The sequence below is a fragment of the Suncus etruscus genome, chromosome 14, assembly GCF_024139225.1.
Source record: "Suncus etruscus isolate mSunEtr1 chromosome 14, mSunEtr1.pri.cur, whole genome shotgun sequence".
Classification (NCBI taxonomy): Eukaryota; Metazoa; Chordata; class Mammalia; order Eulipotyphla; family Soricidae; genus Suncus; species Suncus etruscus.
Genome location: NC_064861.1, coordinates 74,859,991 through 74,881,236, shown reverse-complemented (window position 1 = coordinate 74,881,236; position 21,246 = coordinate 74,859,991). Strand labels below are relative to the sequence as shown.

Here is a 21,246-nt window from a genome sequence, read left to right as displayed (position 1 = left end):
ATAGTCCTTTTCATTCGTTTGTGTGGGGTGGGGGATACCACCTGGCCTTTAGACATGTGCTCAGTGGCACCACACTGACCTCTAACCAAGCATCAAACCTGGATGGCAATGCCATCCACGGACCATTACCCTGGTGTTTCCAAGTAGGGCCTATAAGTGGATTAAGAAAAGAAGACATGGGGCTGGAGAGATAGCATGGAGGTAAGGCGTTTGCCTTTCATGCAAGAGGTCATCGGTTCGAATCCCAGCATCCCATATGGTCCCCCGTGCCTGCCAGGAGCAATTTCTGAGCATGGAGACAGGAGTAACCCCTGAGCACTGCCGGGTGTGACCCAAAAACCACAAAAAAAAAAAAAAAAAAAAAGAAAAGAAGACAAGTGGAGCTGGGGTGATAGCCCAGTGGTGAGGGTGTTTGCTTTGTATGCAGCTGATCTGAATTTGATATAAGGCATAACATATGGTCCTCCAAGCCTCTGCACATCTGTAAAATATTTTTATCCTATGTCCAGAGAGATGACAGCTGTAATGTGTTTTCCTTGCATGTACCAACCCCAGAGGGACCCTGTTTGATTCCCGGCATCTCATATGGTCCCCCAGCCTGCCAGTGGCGATTTTTGATTGCAAATCCAGGAGAAATCCTTAAGCACCGCTGGGTGTGAACCCCAAACCAGTCAATAAATAAATAATGTTTAAAAAATGGGGGTGGGCAGAGAGATAGCACAGTGGTAGGGTGTTTCCTTGCAAGCAGCTGATCCAGGATGGATGGTGGTTTGAATCCTGGCATACCATATGGTCCTATATGACTTCTGGAGGCGATTTCTGAGCATAGAGCCATGAGTAACTCCTGAGTGCTGTCAGATATGACCCAAAAACCAAAGGAAAAAAAAGTTGTTTTTTTTCTCATCCTAGTGTGGAAAAGGAAAAGCCATTAGACTGTTGCATGCAATTGCCATCCATGAGCATTTTTTTACATTTTGCCAAAGCAGGGCAGACATTCAGATTAAGACAAGAAGACATGACAGCAACAACCGTGATTGTGAAGAGCTTTTACTGGGTCCACAGAAAAAGACTTTGATGTTAGACAATTTAGCATTCCTAGAGCCTGTAGTTGGTCTTATGCCAGGATACTTCATTGTTAAGGTTTTTCTTTTCTATTTTCCCCAAATTTTGCTGTGCCTATGCAAACAACAACTGCCATTCATACACCTTTTTATTGTGTATTTTTATCTCTTATCTTAAAAAAAAAAGAGCTTACTAGCCTTACACTATTGTATTAATGACTTTATTGGAGACTCTATAATTACACAAATATACTTGCTACTGAGTTTTCTCTTCCATTTTATTTTTTAGTTTTACTTTTTTTCCTATTTTTCTCAACTTTGCTTTCCCTTATCTTGAAACAAATATGTTATCAGTTACGTCAATTATGTGATGTATTTGGGGGGGTCATACCTGGTAATGCTCAGGGGTTATACCTGCCTATGCATTCAGAAATCACACCTGGCTTGGGGGACCATATGGAACGCTGGGGGAATTGAACCATGGTCCTCCTAGGTCAGCCGTGTGCAAGGCGTGCAAGGCAAACACCCTACTGCTGTGCCATCGCTCCGGCCACATGTGATGCATTATTTTAAATAAAAACATTAAAAACAAAAGAAGGGGCCAGAGAGCAGTGGTAGGGTGTTTGCCTTGCATGCACCTGACCCAGAATCAGAAACTGACCTGATCAAGATGGTCCCCCGATCCAGGAGTAAATTCTGAGCACATAGCCAGCCAGGAGTAACCCTGAGAATTAACAGGTGTAGCCCCAACTCATCCCCCCCCCCAAAATAAAAAAAAAGACAGACTGGAGCTACACCACAGTGGTAGGGTGTTTGACTCGCACTTGGTTGACCTGAGTTTGATATCTGGCACATCAGGTGGTCTCTTGCTCCAATAGGAGTGATTCCTGAATGCAGATCCAGGAGTAAACACTGAGTAACCTGGGCGTACCACTTCACAAAAAAAAGGATATGAGACAGGGTCGGGTAGTTCATATTGGTGGCAATGTGTGTGCCTTGCACTCAGCTGACCTAGGTTTGATGTCAGACAACCCATATTGAAAACATATTATATGTGTGAGATTTATGGAAAGGCCTGAACTTAACTCCTCACACATTACTATGCCTTGAAGAAATCATATTGAAGAGTGACATTTTATATTCAAGGAATATGAGGAGTTCTTTTTTGGAGTCTTCAATCCTTACTAGAAATGTGAAAGTTCACAACAGAGACAAACCTTTCTTAAGGAAAAAATGAGGGAAGGGATTTTAGATATGAGCCCACATACTAACACAGTAGGTAGTGCTTGCTCCTTGAAAGAGGCCAATGTGGATTTGATATAATTTAATATAAGGTGAGATTAGCAACTGGGAGAGACTGAGGGGACCTGTCATTTTGCGTGTTTCTCTTCTGTCTCCTGAACCTCTCCTGAGAAGGACAAAATAATCTTAAAATGGGTTATGAATCTTCCTCTGTTCTATGCTCTCAACTGCAAAAAAAAAGTTATTTGTTTACTTCTATGTGGGCCTGTTAACATCTTCAGTTATCCTTGGATTTCATTATAACAAGATTAACTCATTGTACACTGGAAGTTCACTATGAGGTTATTCAATCTACCAGAGATACCACAAGTGATAATATGACAAAGCTAAATTGACAGCCCCACTTAAATCCTAGCACTGGTAAATATTGCATGTTTTTTTTTAAATTTTTCTTCTTTTGATTGCATTTGGCAATACTCAGCTCAGGGGCTACTCTTGGCTCTTTGCTGAGGAGTAGCTCCTGCCTGTGCCCAGTGATAATGTGGTGCCAGAGATCAAAACCGGGTTTCTTTGTACTCCAGACATTGAACTGAGGCCCAACTTTTCCACCCCCATTGTGTTAAATGGATGAGCCAACAATTTCCCAGGTTCCTTCTAGTGATAACATTTTCCTGTTCTTTTTTTTTGATTTTTGATTTTTGGGGCTACCCAGCAGTGTTCAGAAATCACTCCTTGTGTGTGTGGGGGTGTGAGTTGCTGGGGATCAAACCTGGGTCAGCTATATGCAAGGCAAATGCCCTGCTTGTTATGCTATCGCTCCAGTTCATGATCACATTTTCTGCTTGCTAATTTTTATTTTATATCAGCATTTAAATTAAAAATATATAACACATCACTTCATGTGATTCTTTCATTGAAATTCTTAAATTTACTTTCATTTTATACTAAGTTAGTTCAAAAAGGCTAGTCCCCCTCCTCCCACCCATCAAAGATATCCCACTACTTGCCTCTAAATGCCTTTCTTGCCAATTTATCAAATCAGTGCCATTTGTTCATACAGTACTGACTACTTTTTATAAATTTTTTTTTTGTTTTTTTTGGGCCACACCCATTTGATGCTCAGGGGTTACTCCTGGCTAAGCACTCAGAAATTGCCCCTGGCTTGTGGGGACCATATGGGACGCCGGGGGATCGAACCGCGGTCCTTCCTTGGCTAGCGCTTGCAAGGCAGACACCTTACCTCTAGCACCACCTCACCGGCCCCCTACTTTTTATAATTTTTAAGGTCCTCATCCTTTTAAGGTTGTTATCAATCCAAAACAAAATCCTAACTACTATATATTGGAATAACAAAAATGTATTTCCTATTAATTTGGTATGAACCCCTGCCTGCCTTTATATGAAAACATAACACTTAATTATTTCCCCCAACAAATTTCCCCCTTCCTTTTTTTTTTTTTTTTTTTTTTGGTTTTTGGGCCACACCCTGTGAGGCTCAGGGGTTACTCCTGGCTATGCGCTCAGAAGTTGCTCCTGGCTTTTTGGGGGACCATATGGGACGCCGGGGGATCGAACCGCGGTCTGTCCTAGGCTAGCGCAGGCAAGGCAGGCACCTTACCTTCAGCGCCACCGCCCGGCCCCAAATTTCCCCCTTCCTTAAGAACAAAACGTTTCAGATTCTAGTCAGGGAAGCTCTTACTTTCAGTTCTCAAGAAAAAGGAATAAGCTAAACTGGAAGATAACCTTGGACATATTTCCCCTAAAATAACACAACAACTCCTTTATTTATAATAAGTGTATAATTAGACACGCTGACACTACATTGTGTACAAATTTCTTAGTTGAAGCTCAAAACAAAATTGTCAGAAATCCTGAGAAGTCAACAAGCTCAATAAATAGATTTTTTTTTGTTTTGGTTTTTCGGGCCACACCTGTTTGATGCTCAGGTGTTACTCCTGGCTAAGCGCTCAGAAATTACCCCTGTCTTGGGGGGACCATATGGGACGATGGGGATCGAACCGCGGTCCTTCCTTGGCTAGCGCTTACAAGGCAGCCACCTTACCTCTAGCGCCACTTCGCTGACCCCTAAATAGTAGATTCTTAAAAGGAGAGCACATGTTAAACATTCTGTAATCAATATAATATCCTAAAACCAAGAAAATGGGGTAAAGGATGAAGAGTATACAGGACCATTAATTTTATGAATTCTTCATTTTGGTTGTGTTGCCTTCTTGTCATTAACAGGGAAAATGTTGACGTGGTAAGTAACAAAGTACTTGAGAAGTGAATTCACATCTGTCTGCTCTGGATAGTATTGTCCTGCTATTTTCTCGGCTGTCCATGTCTCTGGATCAAGTTTATGATTATTAAGAAGCGTCAATGCTTCTATACTGCAAATTTTGCCTTTGGGAATGCTCTTAATATTCATCATTTCAAAGTGATGGCCTTTTGGCAATCTGAACTCCTTTGATTCTTTATGTACTCTCCAGCATCTTTCACCTGCGCAGGAGACACTAGGTCTTTGGAATCCACATACACATCTCTGAGCAGTGACAACAGTGTGCTATCTTTCCGAACAATTTCTCCCTCAATCTCTGGATACTGGTTCATCTGCTCCTGCAGGAGGTTCTTGGTAGAGCGGTGCTGGGGCGCGGACAAGGCCTTCCTTTGGCTGATTTCGCGTTCGGCCCGGTTCTCCGGGTTGAAATTCCTCAGGGCCCTAGTCATCCAGGCCCCCATCATCCTCACATGAGTCTCACGCTGTGCGTGGGTGGGTCCGACTCGGCACCCAGCACCTCCGGGATGCCCAGTGATTTCTGAGCGCGTAGGAAGGAGTAACCCCTGAGTGTCACCGAGTGTGGCCCAAAAAGCAAAAAAGAAAGAAGGAAGAGGGGCCGGGCGGTGGCGCTGGAGGTAAGGTGCCTGCCTTGCCTGCGCTAGCCTAGGACAGACCGCGGTTCGATCCCCCGGCGTCCCATATGGTCCCCCAAGAAGCCAGGAGCAACTTCTGAGCGCATAGCCAGGAGTAACCCCTGAGCCTCACAGGGTGTGGCCCAAAAACCAAAAACCAAAAAAAAAAGAAAGAAAGAAAGAAGGAAGAAGAAAAGAAGAAGAAGAAGAAGAAAAGGAGGAGGAAGAGAAGGAAGAAGAAAAAAGGAAAAGGAAGAGGAGAAGAGAAAGAAGAGGAAGAAGAGAAGGAAGAAGAGGGAAGAAAAGAAGAAGAAGAAGAAGAAGAAGAGGAAGAGGAGGAAGAGGGGAAGGAAGAAGAAAGAAGGAAGAAAAGGAGAAGAGGAGGAGGAAGAGAAGGAAGAAAGGAGGAGAGGAAGAAGAAGAGAGGAAGAAGAGGAGGAAGAGAAGAAGGAAGAAGAGAAAGGAAGAGAAGGAAAAAGCAAGATGGAGGAGGAAGGGAAGAAGAAAAGAAGGAAAGGAGGAAGAAGAAGAGGAAGAGGAGAAGAAAGAAGATGAAGGAAGAAGGAAGGAGAAGAAAAAGGAAAAGGAGAAGGGAAAAGAAAGAAGGGAAAAGAAGGAGGAGAAAAAAAGGAGAAGAGGAAAAGGAAGAAGAAAGAAGATGAAGGAAGAAGGAAGAGGAGAAGAGAAAGAAGAGGAAGAAGAGAAGGAAGAAGGAAGAAAAGGAGAAGAGGAGGAAGAAGGAAGAAGAAAGAAGAAAAGGAGAAGAGGAGGAAGAAGAGGAAGAGGAGGAAGAGGAGAAGGAAGAAGGAAGAGAAGGAGGAGAGGAAGGAGAAGAGGAGGAGAAAGAGGAAGAGGAGGAAGAGAAGGAAGAAGAGAAAGGAAGAGAAGGAAAAAGAAGCAAGATGGAGGAGAAAAGGAAGAAGAAAAGGAAAGGAGGAGGAGGAAGAGGAGAAGAGAAAGAAGAGGAAAAGAAGAAGTAAAAAGGAGAAAAGGAGAAGAGGAAGAGAAGGAAGAAGAAAGAAGATGAAAGAAGAAAGGAGAAGAGGAAGAGGAGCGAGAGAAGGAAAAGAAAGAGGGAAGGAGAAGGAAGAAAAAGGAGAAGAGGAGGAAGAGGAAGAAGAGAAAAAAGAGAGGAGAGGGAGGAGGAGGAGGAGGAGGAGGAGGAGGAGGAGGAAAAATAGAAATGGGCCTTCTAGGCAAATGACTGGTGCTGAGATGGAGCCTGGCCCTTTAAGACTCTGACCGGAAGTTGCAACGACGTCACGGAACCGTAGCTTTTTATTCTCTCATCCTTTTCTTTGGTGCAGTTCCCTTCTGCTGCCAACACTAGTTATTAAAGTGCCAGTGAATGGGGTTCCCACTGGCGGGGGGGGGGGGGGTCTGGAGGGACGACTTTCTTTCTGGCCAACGAGGGGCCTCTCTAAGCTCTCCGAGCCTCCAGAGTCGCCTTAAGGCCTGCGCGGGGCTCTCCAGGGGTGTTTTGGGGTGGCGGCTTCCTCCGGGAAGGAACGGATCGGACCGCGGGAACCCTCTGAGGTTGTTGCTGATTTGCGTTGAATTAAACGGGATCGTCCTCGTTGGACAGAGACAGAGGTTACTTAGGAAGAGGCTTGTCTGGGCCGGCGATAGTACAGCGGGAGGGCGTTTGCCTTGCGCACGGCCAACACAGATTCGATTCCGGGCATCCCATATGGTCCCCGAGCCTGCCAGGTGTGTATGACACCCCCCACCCCAAAGCGAGTCTGGCCGCCCAGGACTGCGAGAGGGCTCTTGCCTTGCACGTAGAAGACCAGGGTTCGGTGCTGGACATCCCAAGAACAAGATGCGGGGTATAAAGGGGAAGCAGGGGATTGAAAGAAAACACAGGCTTGAGCAAATTCATGCTGGAAGATTTGGAAAGAAAAAGAAAAGAACCGACTACACTGATGCTGGTGGTGTCCGGGTGGTTCAAGTGAATTGGGAAAAGGCGGCAGCTGGGAAAGGGCAATCTGCCCCTTTAGCTCTCTCCAGCCCCGTTGCAGGGAAGCTCCTGGAAGATCCAGGACTTGGGCTTTGCAGGAAAGTTAGGCCTGAACATCTGGGAGGGCGCTGGCAGTGCACAGGGGCACCCTGCAAACATTCCCCCCCCCCCCCCCGCAACCCATATTGTTTCCAGAACTTTTAAGAGTTCTAAGTGCAGAAGCCCTGAGCACTGCAAGATGTGCCTTAAAAGCAAAACAAAACAAAAAAAGTGAGACTTTGGAGAGTGTGTGAGTTTATTCAGAAGTAGAGCTTGTGGGGCCGGGCGGTGGCGCTGGAGGTAAGGTGCCTGTCTTGCCTGCGCTAGCCTAGGACGGACCGTGGTTCGATCCCCCGGCGTCCCATATGGTCCCCCAAGAAGCCAGGAGCAACTTCTGAGCGCATAGCCAGGAGTAACCCCTGAGCGTCACAGGGTGTGGCCCAAAAACCAGAAAAAAAAAAAAAAAAAAAAAAAGAAGTAGAGCTTGTGCCACTACACATTCCAGAATGAAAGGTTGAAAAGTCTGAAGGGAGATGCTGCCCCATGGCAGTTTTTTTTTTTTTTTTTTTTTTAGAGTTTCTCCCAACTTGCCCCCTTGGGGCTTTCCACTTGGGTAAGAGTCCTGTTGCTAAGGGTGGTTGCCATGGGCAGGGGCAGTGGATGGTCTTTGATATTCTTCTCTGGCCTTTGCCTTTCTGGAAGGGGAGGATCCAGCCATCTCTGGACCTGCAGTGGCCCAGATAAACGTCTGGTCTACGATCCCATCTCTGAGTTTTAGAGCATGTTAAGATTTTATTGCCCTGGGGGTTCCTTCTCTGCCTGTCTGCTTCACCTATGATGAGGTACTTAAGGAGTGTGGGAGGCCTTCAGTCCATTTAATTTATATGAAAATTGTTTCTGGATGACTGATCAACAGTCCAGCTTAGAGAGTGTTTGCCTTGCACACCACTGACACAGCTTGGATCCCTGAGAGTCCTGCAAGCCTCTCTGGAATGATTTCTAACTACTGAATATAGGAATAACCCCCTCAGAGCACCACAGAGTGTGGTCCTAAAAAGAAGTGAAAGAAAATTTAAAGTGGAGAGAATCCTTACTTGTGCAGGGAATGTGGGAAGGCCTTTATTTCTGAATGTTTTCTCTGCATAAGGAAATGAGTACTGGGTCTGGAACAATAGCACAGGGTTCATCCCCTTCTGAGATCCAGATTGAATGAGGGAGCAGCGCTGCTGCTGTTCTGCAGTGGGCTCTGGTTTGCAGGACTTAATTTCCAGAATCAAATGCCTGGGTTCCTATGGACTATGGAGCCCTGGAAGATGCTGGGCTCATGCCTGCTATTTCCTCCCTGTAGAGCAAGGCCAGAGCTTAGGTGTCCACCTCACAGTTTGGATTCCAATCTGCTTCTGCTCCCCAGGAGATGAAGGAGCCTCTACCCTCATCTCCCATGTTAATCTAAGCTGGTGACTGGGGTATGGGCCCATCAGGGTGTTTTGGTGCTGGCACTTCTGGTCAGGTCAAGGGCTTGTGCACATCTCTAGTACTCACAGCTGTGACTTTCTTCCAGGGCTGCCTGCAAAGGGCCTTTGCTACTACTCTTTGGGAATAATCCAGGCTGGAGAAAATGGGTCCACACCATCTGAAGTCCTGTCTTCAGGTAGAGGTAAGTGTGGGCTCAGAAAGGGCGAAGATGGGGACAGGAGTGCACAGCCCCCCAAGGTCAGGATATGGCTTCTGGCAGTGACTCTGGACTCTGTTCTTTGAGGCCACTTTTGTCCTAGTATTTTGTCTTGGTTTGTTGACCACACTCAGTGGTAGAGCTTTCTCTGGACTCTTTGGTCACCCCTTGCAGGTCTCAGACCCAATGGGGTTCTGGGATCCAAGAATGAGCTCTGGTAATATTGACCCTGATGTTGGTGAAGAATGTGACCTTGCTCCCAGGATTTCTGCCATGAAGCATCATTCTTGCTTCTCCTCGGGAAAAGCTTTTTATAGCTTTTTAGTTTCTGGCAAGAGATTCGCCTGGCTCTGCACTCAGTTATTCCTTTTGCTGGGCTTAAGGGACCATATGGTTTGTCCTGATTCTTTCTGGGGCAGCCAAGTACAAGTCAAGTGTCCTCCATGCTATTAGGTACAATCAGCACAAAGTTCTTTTGTATTTTGCATTTGCTCCCAGATGCCAGACCGATGCTCATGCCCTTCTTCTTTTCTTCACTCAGGACCCTTCATGTGGGCCTGATATATTTTCCCCAGGCTTACTAACACAGATAGCTGAGTCATCACTATTTTCTGACAACTGGAAAGAACACTGCTGGGTCCTTTTCTACTTTCAGTGGGCTTTTTTTTTTTTTTAAAGTTTTGTTTCCTTCACTGTGTAAGATTTGTAAAAAGAAAAAAAAGAAAAAAAAAGTTTTGTTTCTTTGTGCTGTGCTATCTGAGATTATTTTGTATTAAATTTTGTGCCACATTGGCAGTACTCAGGGCTATTAACTTGAAGGAACCTTTGTGGAATTGACCCTGGCTTTGCCCTGTGTGCCCTTACTGGCACTGTTCCTGCAGTCCCACCATGTGCAGTTTAGTGTGTGTGTGTGTGTCCACACCCAGTGGTGCTCAAGAGGTTACTCCTGACTCTGGGCTTAGAAATCAATCCTGGCAGGCTTGAGGGACTATAATGCAATCAAACCAGTCCTGAATCAGTAGCATGCAAGTCAAATGCCCTATAACTGTGCTATATCTTCAGCCCCAGTTTAGTTCTTTTGTCTTTGATTCTGCAGTCTTACCTCCCTGAAGCCACATTTCTCCTCAGTAAACCAGTTGTACTTTCAAATCCTTCTTGTTTATAGTCCCAGGGCTTTGTGGCTTTGAGTGGCAACATGAGCAAAGGATCTGAATCTAGAAAGTATAGTGATTGGAAGTCGAGTCATTTTTACCTGCTGAAGGAGGGCTTTGTTTGGAGGTAAACCATGAATGCTGATTCAGATAAGCACAAATTTACTCACTCTCTGGACCTTGAATTTCCTTCTTTCTCAACCTAGTACCATGTATAGAAGTGATTTTTGTGATTGAGATTGCCTCCTGTGTTTTAGCATATTTGGTGCTTTTTAGTTCCTGGCTCTGGGAATATTCCTGTCAGTGTTCAATAAGCATATGGTATAATGGACATTGTCCCAGGTATGTTTTTATACCACTATGTCCAACTACCTTGTAGAACAGTGCTTGCTTGTTATGGTGGCTGATCTAGGGTAAATTCTGGAGTCTTTCCCCAAGGGGTGCTCATGGAGAGGTTGATTTTAAGACTGGTTCCTCCTGAGTCATTTAATTTTTGTAAGTTTTGTTAGAGGGGAACCAGAGTGGTAGCACTGAGCAGTAAGGCGGTTCAATCCCCCGGCGTCCCATATGGTCCCCAAAGCCAGGAGTGATTCCTATTTTTCTGTCTTTTTTTTTTAATATAAATTCTTTATTTAAGCACCACGATTACAAACATGATTGTAGTTGGGTTTCAGTCTTTAATAGAACACCCCCTTCACCAGTGCAACATTCCCACCACCAATGCCCCCCCCTTTCCTGCCCCTGCCTGTATTTGAGACAGGCATTTTACCACAGTTACTTTTTTTTTTTAATTTAGTAAGCTCTTCTTTTTTTTAAAGGTTAAGAGTTAAAAAAATACAATAATAATGGTGTTAGAGTGGCAATTGTTGTTGTTTGCATAGGCCCAGCAAAATAAGGGGAAAATAGGGGGAAAAAAGCCTTGGCCTAAATACAAGGAGACCTTGCACCTGATGTTTTCTGGCATAAGACCGACTCTGGGCTCCAGACATACTAGGTTGTCCAACCCCTGAGTCATTCTCTGTGGTCCCAGTGAAATTTTTTCACACATTAGCTGTTGTTGGTGTCAGGTTCCTGTAGTAAAGATTCTGGTTTTGGGGCTGGAGAGATAGCATGGAAGTAGGGTGTTTGCCTTGCATGCAGAAGGATGGTGGTTCAAATCCCGGCATCCATATGGTCCCCTGAGCCTGCCAGGAGCGATCTCTGAGCATAGAGCCAGGAGTAACCCCCGAGCATCACCAGGTGTGACTCGCCAAAAAAAAAGTTTTGCTAGAGGAGTAAAGACCTGAGTCCCTATAAGGCCCTGGAGGTTCTATCCTCACCCCCAGGGACCGGGATGAACCTGGACTCTGACCCCTTTTGTATGTGTTGACTCAGGATGCGGTGACCTTCTCCGATGTAGCTGTGAGCTTCTCCAATGATGAGTGGCCATACCTGGATGCCTCTCAGAGGAAGCTCTACAGAGATGTGATGGTGGAGATCTACCAGCACCTGCGGGCTATAGGTGAGAGCCACCCTGGGGCCACCTCTCTGGGACATTCCTATAAGGAGACCACTTATTGCCTGAGGATCTGGGTTCAACAGGAGATGCAAATTTGCAGATCTCCTCAGCTTAACTTCTTAGATGAGTCCAACTTTATAGTTTTAAAGGTCATTTCACAGTCTTGGATAGTTACATTGTGTTGGTGTTACCTTGGCTGGTGTGATCCATGTTTGATCTTGGCTCCACAATGATCCTCTAAGCCTCCAGGGGTCATCATACAGAATAGATCTCGGAGTTAGCCCTGATCAGAGTGAGGTGCATCTCAAAATTCTCCCAAATACAAATAATTTAGTTTTGTACATTGAATTTTGTACATGAATGTGAGTGTTCAGAGCTTACTCTGCCAACTGGGATTTGGGACTAGTCCTGGAATTGCTCTGGGAGCACTTGTGATCCAGCGTGAATCAGTCTTGTGCAAGGTAAGGTCCTTTCCACTGTATTAGTGTCCCAATCCCCAATGAGTCTAACTTGAATGCAAGCACTTGTGACTTAAGTTTTGTTGACGATTTTTTTCTTTTTTTTGGTTTTTGGGTCACACCTAACAGCACTCAGGGGTTACTCCTGGCTCTGTTCTCAGAAATCACTCCTGGCAGGCTTGGGGGACCATAATGGATACTGGGATTGAACTTCCATCTGTACTGGATGGGTTTTGTGCAAGGCAAATGTCCTATAGCTATGCTATCTTTCCGGCTCAAATATATTTTTATTAACTTTTTTTTTTTTTTTTTTTTTGCGGGGCCACACCAGGCGGCACTTGTGTTACTCCTGGCTTTGTGCTCAGAAATCACTCCTGGCTCAAGGATCATACCGGATGCTGGGTATGGAACCCACTTCCGTCCTGAGTTAGCAGGATACAAAGCAATTGCCCTAACACTGTGCTACCACTCTTGCTGTTGACGATTCTTTTTTTTTGGTTTTTGGGCCACACCCGGTAACGCTCAGGGGTTACTCCTGGCTATGCGCTCAGAAGTCGCTCCTGGTTTGGGGGACCATATGGGACACCGGGGGATCGAACCGAGGTCCGTCCAAGGCTAGCACAGGCAAGGCAGGCACCTTACCTCTTGCGCCACCGCCTGGCCCCTTGTTGACGATTCTTTTTTTTTTTTGGTTTTTGGGCCACACCCGGTAATGCTCAGGGGTTACTCCTGGCTATGCGCTCAGAAGTTGCTCCTGGCTTGGGGGACCATATGGGATGCCGGGGGATCGAACCGTGGTCTGTCCAAGGCTAGCGCAGGCGAGGCAGGCACCTTATCTCTAGCGCCACCGCCCAGCCCCTGTTGACGATTCTTTTTTTTGTGTATGTGTGTGGTTTTTGGGTCACATCCGGCAGTGCTCAGGGGTTTTTCCTGGCTCCGTGCTCAGAAATTGCTCCTGGCATGCACGGGGGACCATATGGGACGCCGGCATTCAAACTGTTGACCTTCTGCATGAAAGGTAAACGCCTTACCTCCATGCTATCTCTCCGGCCCCAACGATTCTTTAAAGTACCAGCGCCTACCAATTTTCTTGGGGGATGGTGTGTAGTGTGAGGGATCAAACCTGAGGCTGCTACCTGCAAAGCATGTTTCCCAATCCATTGTGCAGTGTCCCGGGCCACAGTATGACTGAGATTTATTTTTTGGGTTCTACACCCAGCAGAACTGGGGCTGATATCTGGCTGAGCACTCAAAGGTTAACCATGGCAGGGCTTGCTGGTGTTGGAATAAAGTCTGGTGTGCTCACTTTCAAGGCACTGTACTATTATTCCAGCCTCTTCCTTTCTGTTCTTTGCTTTTGAGGCACAGTAGTGAAGCTCAAAGGTTACTCTGGCTCTTTGCCCAGAAATTACTTCTTACATCCTTGGAGAACCATCTTGGAAACCAGGGAATTAACCCACTCTGCTGTATACAAGGCAAATGCCCTCCTCTCTGTGCTATTCTTGTAGCTCTGCAGTTTCTTTTTGGGTTTTGGATACAACCTGTGGTGTTCAGGGGTTATGTGTGTTCAATGCTCCAAAATTACTCCTGGCAAACTTGTTGGACCATAACGGATGCCAGGGATCAAACGTGGGTTGGCCACATGTAAGGCAAACACCCTACCCACTGCTCTTGCACCAGACCATAAATTTTAAGACATTTTGGGGACTTGTCATCCTCAGTAGTTTTTGAATACTCCAGCTCTGCACTCAGTCTCACCTCTGGAACAGCTCAGGGAACTATTGAGGGTGCCAAGATCATGCATGTGGACTGTGTGAGAGCCCAGTGTTGTATTGTCCCTCCCCCATTGTATTATCCAGCCCCCTCATTTGACACTTTCTGTTAAATCTGGTCTCATCTGTACAAATAACTAATAAGCATATGGAGAGCCGAGATTCTGTTCTTCATCTGTTCCCTGATTTGACCGACTCATAGGGGTGCTGTCTCCTTCTGTGTCTCTAACCAATGGCTTATCCCTTCTGAGTAGGGCATTGCAGAGTGAAGCCTGTGTTGATCTCCTGGTTGGAAGGCGGAGCCTGCGGAAGGCTACAGGAAGGCGTGTTTACAGGTGAATGTGGAAGTGCTACCCAGCCTCAGACTCTGGAGTGTGTGCGGAGCATTGTGGGCACATATGAAATGAAATGTGGGTGCTTAGCAGTATGTGTTGGACTCCTGGATCAGGTTTGCGGGGCCTCTACCACTCCCATTCTCTGCCCTTCATGCTGACTCCCAGAATGATCTGGAGCTTTTGGTATATTGGCTTTACTCTATCTGGTTTCTATTCGGGGGTGTTTAGGACAGATCCTGAGCCTCATTCCCTGTCTGTACCATCAGACTGGTTGTATAGCCCCATGTTGGGGTGTCCTTCTCAGAAGAAGCTGTTCATCTCTCTGCCCTGTCTCTCTCCACCTTATCTTTACCATTAGATCATTCAGGGGGTTTTGAGATCCTCCAGGAAATTTTCTCATTTTTTGAGGCTGCTTTGATGATGGTGCTCAGGGTCATTCTTGGCCTATCCTGGTGCATTTAGGGGACTATATCCAATGCCAGTTCGAGAACCAGGCCCCCTGTTCACAAAGTACATACCCTTCCCACTGTACTATGGATCTTCCAGATTCTTGAGTCTAATAAAAAAATTTTGTTTTTCTTTTGGGAGCAACCCTGTGATTTTCTTGCCTCTACACTCGGAAATTAGTCCTGGCACTGCTTTAGGAAGTATATGAGATACCAGGAATTCAACTTGGGTAGCACATGCAAGGGCTATGCCTTCTCTCTGGCTACTCAAATAATTTTTTATCTGTATGCTGAATCTGTGATCCCAAGAGAACTCTATTACGGATTTTGCCTGCTTCTCATTGGGATATTCCTATCCAGTTTTTGGGTCACACCTGGCAGCACTCAGAGGTTACTCCTGGCTCCATGCTCAGAAATTGCTCCTGGAAGGCTCAGGGGACCATATGAGATGCTGGAATTTGGACCAATGACCTTCTGCATGAAAGGCAAACACCTTATCTCTGTGCTATCTTGTCCGGGCCCATTCCTATCCTTTTTAAAGCTGATTTGACTATTTAATCAGATTTCACTCAATTAATTTTTTTTTGTTTTTTGTTTGTTTTTGGGTCACAGCCAGGAGCACTCAGGGGTTACTCCTGGCTCTGTGCTCAGAAATTGCTCCTGGCAGGCTCAGGGGACCATATGGGATGCCGGGATTCGAACCACCATCCTTTTGCATGCAAGGCAAACACCCTACCTCCATGTTATCTCTCAGACACCTCAATTAATTTTTTTTGTTTGGCTTTTGGATCACACAAAAAGGCATTTGGTTACTCCTGGAACAATGCTCAGCAGTTACTTTGGTTAGGCTCCAGGTACTGTTTTGTATGCCAGGGATTAAACCAGCAACCAGGGTCAGCCCTGTACAAGGCAAACACTCAAGACATTATTCTATTGCCAATGCCTATCATTTTAATGTTTGTGCTCAGGAATTACTCCTTATAGTCTGGGGGGACCATTTGGGACACCAGGGATCACGTTTGGGTGAGCCTCATTCAAGGCAAACCACCCCGTGATGTGCTATTGCTCAGGCTTCTCAATGGATTCTTACATTACATATTTGGTTTGATTTTAGAATGCAGACCACCACTTCAGGATTTGGCCTTTCAGAAATTTACTTTTGAGACAGGATCTCCAAAGAGAAGTGAAATGGTAAGATTTGCACATTCAAATTAGTATTTTTATTGTGGTGTGGGACTTCTCTATGGTGCAGGTACTTGTTATAAGAGTGGGCCCTGGGTTCTGGCCCACATCCTCTTGTTTTTGCTCTGCTGGGAGAATCTCGAGCTCAGCATTGAAAGAAGTTGCTGTTAGTGTGAAATCATTTAAATAAATTTTTTATTTTGTTTGTTTTGTTTTGGGGCCACACCCGGCAGCGCTCAGGGTTTATCCTGGCTCTGCGTTCAGCACTGGCTTCTGGCATGCTTGGTGGACCATATGGGATGCCGGGGATTGATCCAAGGTTACCCATGTATAAGACAAACACCCTACTGCTGTGCTATCACTACAGCCCCTCAATAAGTTTCCTTTTTTTTTTTGTTTTTGTTTTTGGATCACACCTGGCAGTGATCAGGGTTTACTTCTGGCTCTGTGCTCAGAAATCACTCCTGGCAGGCTCAGGGAACCATATAGAATGCTGAAAATTGAACCAGGGTCCATCTTAGATCAGTTGCATGAAAGCAAACGCCCTACCGCTGTGCTATCTCTGGCCTTTCAATTAGCTTTCTAACCTAAAGATATTAATTATATTTTCCAAACAAAATTCATTTTGTGATTTTGGGCAGAAAGGTTTTAGGTCAGTGTTTTTGTTTTGTTTGTTTTTGGTTTTGTTTTGGGTACACACTGGTGATGCTCCTAGCTTTGCACTCAGAAATCACTCCTGAAAGGCTCAGGGGCTCATGGCTAAATGCAATGTTGGGGGAGAAATCACTCCTCAAGGCTCAGGGGCTAAGGACTATATGGGACATCAGGGATCGAACCAGGGTCACCCATGAGCAAGGCAAATGCCCTACCGTCAGGCCCAGGTCAAGTGTTTAAACTGCTCATTTGTTTGTTGGATTCATATTCCAATGGGAAGATCTGTTTCCTCTGTCTGTGGTGATGGAAACCTGAATTTCATCCCTGCCACTGAATATTTGTCTCCAAATTCCTCTAAGTTTGATTGGGGCCACGCAGCAAGAGTGAATATGAGCATTTCCTTTTGGAGTCCCCTATAGTGTATATAAAAAATAAAAAAGTAAAGTGAACTCATTGATGTTTGGGAAGAATATGTTGGTAACCATGCTTACATGACTGTTCACTGAATCTTCGATGAAATACACACATTCTCACACTCAGGCCTTCCACATCCACAAAATTTGCTAGTCCTAATAGTGAAAATAAAATGGGAGCAAGCAGTAGCATAGCATGTAAGGCAGGGGTCTCAAACTCAATTTACCTGCAGGCCGCAGGAGGCAAAGTCGGGGTGATCCTTAAGTGCAAAGCCAGTAGTAAGCCTTGAACATTGGGGGGTGTGATCCAAACAACAAAACAAAAAAAAGATTCCACTAGGGCAAGGCCACAAAATGTACGGAGGGCCATTTGCGGCCCGAGAAGTTTGAGACCCCTGAAAGGCATTTGCCTTGCACAAGGCCCATCAGGGTTTAATCCGTGGTATCCTATATGGTTTCACCAATACTGTCAGGAATGACTCCTTAGAGCCAGGAGTAATTCCTGAGTGTCACTGGGTGTGCCCAAAAATACAAAAAAGAAAAAAAAAAAAAAAAGGCCAGGGTCCTGCTGCTATACTGCAGGCAGTTTGCTTGTCTTGCACTCAGCCGACACAGGGCTGAGTTTACTACCGTATTTATTGTTAGAGCCAGTAAACACAGTGAAGAAAATGAAAAACAGAAAAGATATTTATTAATCTGTTGGCCACACTTTTCCCAAACAGTGGTCTGTGGCAGATACTGCACAAATGTCGGGAATGAAGGAGCAGATACCAGAGTGAACCTAGAACCCCCACCAAGAGAGCTTTCCTGTGGGGGCCCAATAATTAGTCAGATCAGATCTTTTTCTGCCCCTTTGCTCAGACTTTTACCTTACTAAGCATATTTCTTTACTAGATATCTACCTGTTTCCACAAACATCCACACCTGTAGACAATTGGGTTTTTGTGGTTGAAATCACATTTGGGGGTCAAGTTTTAAAGAAGGAGACTATGAATTGAGAATTAATTCATCTAACTTCTTCTGTTCCACAGGGAAGCAGCCAACCCATTTGGGAAGGGGGTATTCCTGTGTTGTGGAACACAGTCAGGAGGGAAGTATCCTGCCTACATCCTGATGGGAGTGAGCAATCATGGGGCATCTGTTCTGGTGGAGGCCAAAATGAAGAGAGCATTCTTGCTTTGGATACCCAGTCCACTGCGCATAGTACCCCTGAGTCTAATTCATCTAGTTCCTGTGTAAAAATCACCATGTTGGGGCCACCATGTGCTAAGCAAACAGTGTTTGCTGGAATCTCTTCACAGCGACAGTCACACAAGCACATTTCCAGTGGAGTGGAGACCCTAGAGTGTAAGCATAGTGGGGGGGCCTTCCCATGTGTTTGGCATTGTGCTTTACCATCCGACACCCTCAGTGCACAGAATCCCTCTGATGGTCAGCGATGTGGACTTGCTCTTTGTCAACTGTCACACCCAAGTGACCCTAAGGAAGGCTGTACACAAAAGAAATGTCAAACATATCCAACAGGCAGCAAGAGCTTCACTTACCCCTCAGTCCTTTCTGCACCCAAGAAAATTCATATGGGAGAAAAGCCTTATACATGTCAGGAATGTGGGAAGGCCTTCAGTCAACCCTCATACCTTACTAGGCACATGAATATTCATACAGGTGAGAAACCTTATTCTTGTCGGGAGTGTGGGAAGGCCTTCGCTCATTATTCTGGCCTTGCTAACCACTTGAATATTCATACTGGAAAGAAGCGTTATATATGTCAGGATTGTGGGAAGGCCTTCAGTCAATATGGAAACCTTTCTAGGCACATGTATATTCATACAGGAAAGAAACCTTTTACATGTCAGGAGTGTGGGAAGGCGTTCTCTTCATCCTCACACCTTACTAGGCACATGAGTATTCATACTGGTGAGAAGCCTTATTCATGTCAGGACTGTGGGAAGGCCTTTGCTCAATCCTCAACCCTTTCTGTGCACATGAAAATCCATACAGGAGAGAAGCCTTATTCATGTCAGGAATGTGGGAAGGCCTTCATTCATTATGCCAGCCTTACTAGCCATTTGTATATTCATACTGGCGAGAAGCCTTATACATGTCAGGAGTGCGGGAAGGCCTTTACTCGATCCTCCAACCTTTTCAAACACAGAAAAATTCATACAGGAGAGAAACCTTACATATGTCAGGAGTGCGGGAAGGCCTACACTCAAGCTGCAAACCTTTTAACACACAAGAAAACTCATACAGGAGAGAAACCTTATATATGTCAGGACTGTGGGAAGGCTTTTCGACAATCTTCAGGCCTTCGTTACCATAAGAAAATTCATTCTAGAGAGGCACATGAGGTGCGTAAGGAGTGTGGGAAGGCTCTTGCTCCTTTACAAGCCTCTTCATAAGTATGGAAATCATATCTGTAGGTTTTGTATGATCATACAACATGATTGGCATTAGTCTTACATACTACTGTTATGGGTTTGATCACACGCATCTTTTAGGGTCATGTTAGCATGGCATTAGAGATTCCATAATGCACAGCCAGGAATAATCTTTGAGAACCACAAGGTGTGATCTTCCCCAAAATAAAAAAATTTAAACAGGATATAATTCTGACATCTGGCTGTGAGAAGGCATTGATTACTTCTGAATGTTTTCTCTGCATGGGAAAACGCATATTTGGGGCAGAGCAATAGCACAGCATGTAAGGCATTTGCCTTGCAAGTAGTTAACACAGGTTCAATTCCCACCATCTCATATGATTCCCCAAGTCTGCCAGGAGTGATTCTTAATGCATAACTAGGGGTATCACCTAAGTGCTGTCAGATGTGCCCCCAAACCAAAAAAATGCATGTGCATTGTTTTAGGGCCATACCAGTGACTCTCGGATTATTCGTGGCAGACTCGGGGGACCATATGGCATGCTTGGATTAAACCCTGGTCAGCCATGTACAATGCAAACACACTACATGCTGTACTATGTATATCATGACATGGGAAGGTTTTCACTCAGTCCTCAATTCTTTTGCAGCACAGGCAGATTCATACAGAAGAGAAGTCTTTTTCATGTCAGGAGTGTGGGAACACATAGGTAAAAATGATAATCTGCAATCAAACTTTGTGTGGGAAGGTCTTCAGTTCATCTGCAAACTCCTAGACATCACAATTCTACATATTTGTAAGGAATAAAGGAAGATCTTTGAATGATCCTCAGCCAGTATCATATAAATGAAAATTTATATATAATATAAATGAAATTCAGATTTTATTTATATTATAAAATGTGATAGATATATGTATAGAATGTGGGAACAAGGTTGACTACCACTCAAGCTTGACTACATAACATACTGATAGAGCCAGAGCTATATTTTAGTTAGCTAGATGTTTACCTTACATGTGGCTAATGGACTTTGAAGCACAGCATCCCATAAGGTTCCTAATGCACCACCAGGAGTGATTCCTGTGAGCAGAGTCCAGAGTAACTCCTGAGCAATGCCAGATGTGGACAGGACCAATATACTGGAGAGAAACCTCCTTAAGCATGTAAGGAAAGTAGGGAGGCCTTTTCCCAGCATTCAGACCAGAAAGAGTCCTGGGGAAATACAGTGTGATGCACTACATGTGTTTGAAATGGGGGAAGGTTTTCAAAACTTGTTCAGCGCTCAATGATCACAGTGAGTTTGTAAAACCTTAAATATGTAATGGGTGGGGAACTTTTCACTGCAGTCCCATACCAAATTGTTACCACAATTTGATATTCTTACATGCAATTGCCGGATATCACTCCAAGGTCAGAGAAATCTCCCTGAATCAAACAAATTCATTTTTTACATCACAGCCAGTAACCTTTGGACATGCTGGTGTTGGCAATGCCCTCTCCATTGGATATTTATTGTTCAACAGTAATCAGGCATAGGAAGAAGGGTAGATAAACAGATTTTCAATCAATACTAACTAAACCTAAGGATGTTTGCAATCTCATCAGGGAATATGAGAAATGAGGAGGTTTTAGGTATAATCTCTGAAGGTTGTCTTCCTCCAGGGAAGGATGACAGATAGGAAACTTTATACTGGACTTCTGTCCTAAGGCATTCCCTGGGTGGGAGTTGGTGTTCCAAGAGAATTTGCATTAAGAACTCTCAGTTTGGGCCCGGAGAGATAGCACAGCTGTGTTTGCCTTGCAAACAGCCGATCCAGGACCAAAGGTGGTTGGTTCGAATCCCGGTGTCCCATATGGTCCCCCATGCCTGCCAGGAGCTATTTCTGAGCAGACAGCCAGGAGTCACCCCTGAGCACCGCCGGGTGTGACCCAAAAACCAAAAAAAAAAAAAAAAAGAACTCTCAGTTTACTATCTGTACCTTCTCTCAGGCATCTTGACCTCTAAAGGTTTGGAATTTTTCTATTACGTTATTTTCCCTTTATAGGTGCTGCAATGACTATATGAGATAC

General features: G+C 45.0%; 3 protein-coding genes across 3 annotated transcripts in view; 1 reads left to right on the top strand and 2 right to left on the bottom strand.

Moving 5' to 3' along the window:
* The window catches only part of ZNF91 (zinc finger protein 91), a 693,978-nt gene that overhangs the window by 636,259 nt on the left and 36,473 nt on the right, over window positions 1–21,246 (bottom strand). The gene's annotated exons all lie outside the window — the stretch shown is intronic.
* LOC126027245 (NADH dehydrogenase [ubiquinone] 1 alpha subcomplex assembly factor 4-like) lies at window positions 4,513–5,107 on the bottom strand. The gene is given in 2 exon segments (XM_049786241.1): window positions 4,513–4,788; window positions 4,791–5,107. Coding segments are annotated over 2 exon segments (531 nt in total). The 5' UTR covers window positions 5,046–5,107.
* LOC126027508 (zinc finger protein 716-like) lies at window positions 7,036–19,255 on the top strand. Its single transcript, XM_049786503.1, has 6 exons — window positions 7,036–7,275; window positions 10,050–10,154; window positions 11,410–11,536; window positions 14,018–14,098; window positions 15,659–15,735; window positions 17,825–19,255. The coding sequence occupies exons 1-6, from the start codon at window positions 7,036–7,038 to the stop codon at window positions 19,193–19,195; spliced, it is 2,001 nt and encodes a 666-aa protein (XP_049642460.1). The 3' UTR covers window positions 19,196–19,255.